The sequence below is a fragment of the Coturnix japonica genome, unplaced genomic scaffold (assembly GCF_001577835.2).
Source record: "Coturnix japonica isolate 7356 unplaced genomic scaffold, Coturnix japonica 2.1 chrUnrandom927, whole genome shotgun sequence".
Lineage (NCBI taxonomy): Eukaryota > Metazoa > Chordata > Aves > Galliformes > Phasianidae > Coturnix > Coturnix japonica.
In genome coordinates, this window is record NW_015440279.1 from 1 (window position 1) to 6,385 (window position 6,385).

Below are 6,385 nucleotides of genomic sequence, written 5' to 3' on the forward strand. Positions count from 1 at the left end.
ACATTCTGCCATATCCACCTTCATCCCATATTCCATATCCATCATCCGCACTCAAATAAAATTTCGGAACAAACTACACGTTGTAACAAATCCTAATCCACATCATCATTTTCCGATAGTAGCTAGGCATCATCAGGAGGACAAGCCAGCATCAAAAACCGGATTATCCACCATAGCACACCATTAATAAAGCAGTATAGTTCCACATAAGTATCCCACGTATATCCCATCTCCCGTGCCATGGTAAGCTTCTGCAGTGCGGCTACTATGCAACCGCACTTGGAGCATCCCTTAATGGGGGGTGTCCCCCAAACTGGGGTTTCTGGCGTGCAGTTACACACCCACACCAGCTTGTCTCATTCACTCGCCATCCACATCACCCCCACCATCACCTTGTATGGCCCATCTCCCTGTAATGGCTCTTTCCCATACATATGCATAAAATTCAGATACAGCATACACACTAAGCACCCTATGTATTTTAGCCATATCATCTGGATGCCTATCAACCAGTGAACGTCTGATTCTGCACCCAAGCCCAAACACACCAAATCAAAACCGATCCCAATCACCATCCAACAATCAACACAGCCCACACAACACCTATACTCTTATCGCACCCTATCATATCCTATGGGCCCAATCATACCTTTCCTACCTAACGCCCCACACCATCACCTCAACATTGATGGCATCCTGTAATCCACAATTTCCAACTAAATCCATGAGTGTCTCCAATCCACATTCTAACAACTCTAGTTAATATGTCCAACATCCATCCCATCCCATCCTCTAAATCCCATCCCATCCCATCCATCCCATCCCAAATCCCCATCACAGGTTCGCACAATCCCCAAATTCACTTTGGCCCCTTTTCCCTATAACTCTCCATCTGCGAGTCCCAGTCCCATCATCCCATCTGCTATCACGCATCTCATCCCATCCCATCCATCACCACGTCCCATGCCCATCCCATGCCATCCCATCCTGTATCCCATATCCCCATATCCCAATATCCATCCATCCCATCCCATCCCATCCCATCTCTATCCACCATTCCCATCGCATCCCATCCCATCCCATCCCATGTCCCATCTCCTGTATCCATATCCCATATCCATCGTATCGGACCATCGCATCCTCATCTCATCCCAGTCTCCCACATCCATATCCCAGACTCCATACTCCCATATCCCAATATCCCATAACGCGCCATCATCCCATATGCCAATAGTCCCATAGCCACCCATCCCATCCATAATCCCGATATCCCATAGCCATTATCCAATCATCCCATATCCCATATCCCATAATCCCACCAATCCATACCCACATCCCATCCATCTCATCATCCATGCCATCGCATCCCCATCCAATATGCCGCATAGCCCCATAGCGCCATATCCATATCCCCAATATCCCATACCCCAAATCCCATATCCGCATATCCATTAGTCCCATATCCATCATGTTGCCCAATCCCAGTATCCCAGTCATTCCATATCACATATCTCCATACCGCCATCCCATATCCCATACTCCCATATCCATCATCCCATAGTCCCATAGTCCGTATATCCCATAATCCCAATACATCGCACCCCGCATATATCCATACATCCAATAGCTCCCAAGTTCCCATATATCCCATATATCCCGATATATCCATATACCCCATATATCCCATATATCCCCATACATCCCATATGATCCAATACTAATCCCATAACATCCATATATCCCATATATCCCATACCCCCATTACACCCCATATACCCCATAAACACCCATACACCGCCAGTGATACCATATATCCCATATATCCCATAATACCACATACATCCCATAGCATCCATATATTCCCATGAATACCTCCATATATCCTATATCCCATATAATCCATACACCCCATAGTATCCCCATACACCCCATACACCCATTACTACCCCATAACACCATACACCCATATACCCCATAGAGTGCAACATATATCCCATATTGCCCATATATCCCCATATAGCGCGCATATATCCCATATATCCCATATAATCCATATATGCCATATCCCATATACCCCCATACATCCCCATAGCACGCCCAATACACCACAGACCATCCCATACACCCCATACACCCCATACATCCCATAGACACCCATAACACCCCATACACCAATAGCATCCCATAGCACGCCATATACCCAGTACACCCATACACCCCATACAACCCGCATACCCGCCATATACCCCATACACGGCCATACACCCCATACACCCCATACGAACCGCCCATATACCCATAACCCCTCACCCATACACCCCATATTACCCCATACACCCCGATCCACCCCATATCCCCATACACCCCATAACCCCATACACCCCCATACACCCCATAGGCACCCCAAATACACGCCCATACACCCATACATCCCATATACCCATACACCCCCATACACCGCCATACCCCGCCATACACCGCCATACCCCGCCATACACCGCCATACACCGCCATACACCGCCATACACCGCCATACACCGCCATACACCCCAATACCCCATACACCCCATACACCCATACCACCCCATAACCCCATACAGTCCCATACCACCCCGATACACCCCATAAGCACCCCATAACCCCATACACCCCATACACCCATACCAACCCCATACACCCCATACACCCCATATACCCAACACGCCCATCACAACCGCATATACCCATACACCCCATACAACCCCATGACACCCCGCATACACCCCCATACAACGCTCATACACCCATACACCCCATGATACGCATACACCCCATACAAACGCCATACACCGAGTATACCCCATAACACCCCATAACCCATACACCATACACCCCATACACCTCATAACGACCCATATACCGCCATATAACCCCATACAACCCCATACCCCCAATACACCCATAATACCGCCATCAATCGCCATTACACCTCGATACACCCCATACATGCCCATACACACCCATACATCCCATACACCCCAATACACGCCCGCATAACACCATAGGCCCCCTAGACGCCATACACCCGCCATATTACCCATATTACACCCCATACCCCATACACCGCATACACCCCATAGCACCCAGCGCGAGTGAGCACACCCCATATATCCCATACACCCCTACAACGCCATATACCCATAAACCCCATAACACCCCATACACCCCGATACCAGCACGCCATGACCGCCCCATTATACCCCATACACCCCATAGTTATCCGCATATACCCCATATAGCGGCCCATATACCATACAACCCCATACACCCCATAACAACACCCATAACCCCATACATGCCCATACACCCAATCAACGCCATTACCCCATCACGCGCCATACACCCAATACACCCAACACACCCAATACACCCAACACACCCAATACACCCATAAATACGCCCATACACCCCGAGTACAACCCATAGCACGCCACAAAACCCATATACCCATATACCCATGACACCACCAGTAGCACCCCATATACCCCATAACACGCATAAGCACCGCCATAAACACCCATACATCCCGATACCACCCCATACAGCCCATACACTCCCATCACACGACCCATATACCCATCACAGCCCCATAGCACCCCATAACACCCATACACCCATACACCCCCATCACCCCATAACCGCCATATATCCATACCGCCCATACAGGCCGCCATACACCCCATACAATCCAATACACCATATACCACATACATTACATACACCACATACATCACATATACCACATATATCACATACACCACATACACCACACACCCATACTACCCCCCCATACACCCCATACACCCATACCCCTCATCCCAATAAACCCATATACCCCATGACCCCCAATACCCCATACACCCATAACACCCATACCCCCCATACCCCCATACATCCCATACAACCCATACACCCCATACACCCATACCCCCATACACCCATTAATCTCACCTTGCTGAAGGTTGGCCGGTTCTTGGATGACCTTGGGCTGATCGAATGTGTGAGTGTTCTGGCCGTCTGCTCGTCGGGAATATTCCTGCATTAACCCGACAGACTCGGGGACAATACCGGCCGGCCACAGGGAAGCGCAGGAACAGGGGAACGCGCTGATCAGACGATCCGCGATGTCCCTCAGCCCGGGCTCTAGGGGGGGCCGGGGCGGGTGGAAGGGGCGGCGAACGCAGCCGCCACGGGGACACGACGCAAAGACGCTCCTTGAGCTCACGGGGGAAGCACGCTGCCAAAATCCAATGGGGGGGGGAGCATTGGGGTGTAGGGGTCGAGATGGGGAGAGTATGGGGTAGGGGGTCCCCACAGGAGCTGGATATTGGGGTCCCCATAGTTTGATATGGGGTGGGGTTGGGATATGACGGGGTGAAGAGACCTCCTTGGACGCTGCAACGGGGAACCGCTGCAATCAATGGGGGAAAATCGGAGGTAGGGGGTCTATAGGGGAAGCATGGGGTTAGGGAGGGTCTGATGGGGGAGATATGCGGGCTGGGGTCACCCATGGAGAGCTGGAGTTATGGGGGTTTGGGGTGGGGATATGCATGGGTGAAAACCTCCTTCAGCTTCACGGGAACATGCTGAATACTCTATGGGGGAGGATGGGGTTAGGGGGTCTAGATGGGGGGAACAATGGGGTTAGGGGGTCTGGATGGGGAGATATGGGGCTGGGGGGTCCCCAGAGATGGATATGGGGTCCCCATAGTTGGTTATGGGGTTCGGGTGGGATATGATGGGGATGGGGAGGGATCAGTGGGTCTATATGGGGAGTGATGGGGTTGGGGTGGGGATGGGGAGGGATCAGTGGGTCTAGATGGGGGATGATGGCGGGGAGAAGGGGACGGGGGTCTTCAGAGCTGGATATGGGGTCAGGGTGGGATATGATGGGGAAGGGAAGGGATCAGTGGGTCTAGATGGGGAGATATGGGGGGAGAAGGGGAAGGGGGTCCCCATAGCTGGATATGGGGTTGGGGTGGGATATGATGGGGATGGGGAGGGATCAGTGGGTCTAGATGAGGAGATATGGGGTTGGAGGGTCCCCAGAGATGGATATGGGGTGGGATATGATGAGGTTGGGTAGGGAAGGGATCAGTGGGTCTAGATGGGGAGATATGGGGGGCAGAAGGGGATGGGGGTCCCCATAGCTGGATATGGGGTTGGGGTGGGATGTGATGGGGTGAAAACCTCCTTGAGCTCACGGGGGAACACGCTGCAATCAATGGGGGGGAACAATGGGATCAGTGGGTCGTGATGGGGAGATATGGGGCTGGGGGGTCCCCAGAGATGGATATGGGGTCCCCATAGTTGAATATGGGGTCGGGGTGGGATATGACGGGGTGAAAACCTCCTTGAGCTCACGGGGGAACACGCTGCAATCAATGGGGGGAACAACGGGGTTAGGGGGTCTATATGGGGGGAACAATGGGGTTAGGGGGTCTGGATGGGGAGATATGGGGCAGGGGGGTCCCCAGAGATGGATATGGGGTCCCCATAGTTGGATATGGGGTTGGGGTGGGATATGACGGGGATGGGGAGGGATCAGTGGGTCTAGATGGGGGTGATGGGTGTCCCCATAGCTGGATATGGGGTGGGATATGATGGGGATGGGATCAGTGGGTCTAGATGGGGGTGATGGGGGTCCCCATAGCTGGATATGGGGTGGGATATGATGGGGATGAAAAGGGATCAGTGGGTCTGGATGGGGAGATATGGGGGTCCCCAGACCTGGATATGGGGTTGGGGGTGGGATATGATGGGGAAGGGAAGGGATCAGTGGGTCTAGATGGGGAGTGATGGGGTTGGGGGCTCCCTAGAGCTGGATATGGGGTGGGGGTGGGATATGATGGGGATGGGGAAGGGATAAGTGGGTCTAGATGGGGAGTGATGGGGTTGGAGGGTCCCCAGAGATGGATATGGGGTCCCCATAGTTGAATATGGGGTCCCTAGAGCTGGATATGGGGTCGGGGTGGGATATGATGGGGCAAAAACCTCCTTCAGCTCACGGGGGAACACGCTGCAATATGTGGGGGGGGAACAATGGGATCAGTGGGTCTAGATGGGGACATGTGGGGGGCAGAAGGGGACGGGGGTCCCCAGAGCTGGATATGGGGTCCCCATAGTTGGTTATGGGGTTGGGGTGGGATATGATGGGGTGAAAACCTCCTTCAGCTCACGGGGGAACACGCTGAGATATGGGGGGGGAACAATGGGATCAGTGGGTCTAGATGGGGAGATATGGGGGTCCCCAAAGCTGGATATGGGGTGGGGGTAGGGTATGATGGGGATGGGGAAGGGAAGGGATCAATGGGTCTAGATGGGGAGTGATGGGGGTTGGGGGGTG

At 52.7% G+C, this 6,385-nt stretch overlaps 1 protein-coding gene across 1 annotated transcript in view; it reads right to left on the reverse strand.

Annotated features, from left to right (window-relative positions):
• Positions 1–5,378: 5,378 nt before the first annotated feature.
• LOC107307795 (ras/Rap GTPase-activating protein SynGAP-like) overlaps positions 5,379–6,385 on the reverse strand; it is a gene marked incomplete at its 3' end in the record, with an annotated part of 4,929 nt that continues 3,922 nt past the window's right edge. The window contains exon 3 of the mRNA XM_015851298.2: positions 5,379–5,414. Coding sequence (XP_015706784.1) covers positions 5,379–5,414 — 36 coding nt within the window. The remainder of the gene's footprint in view (positions 5,415–6,385) is intronic.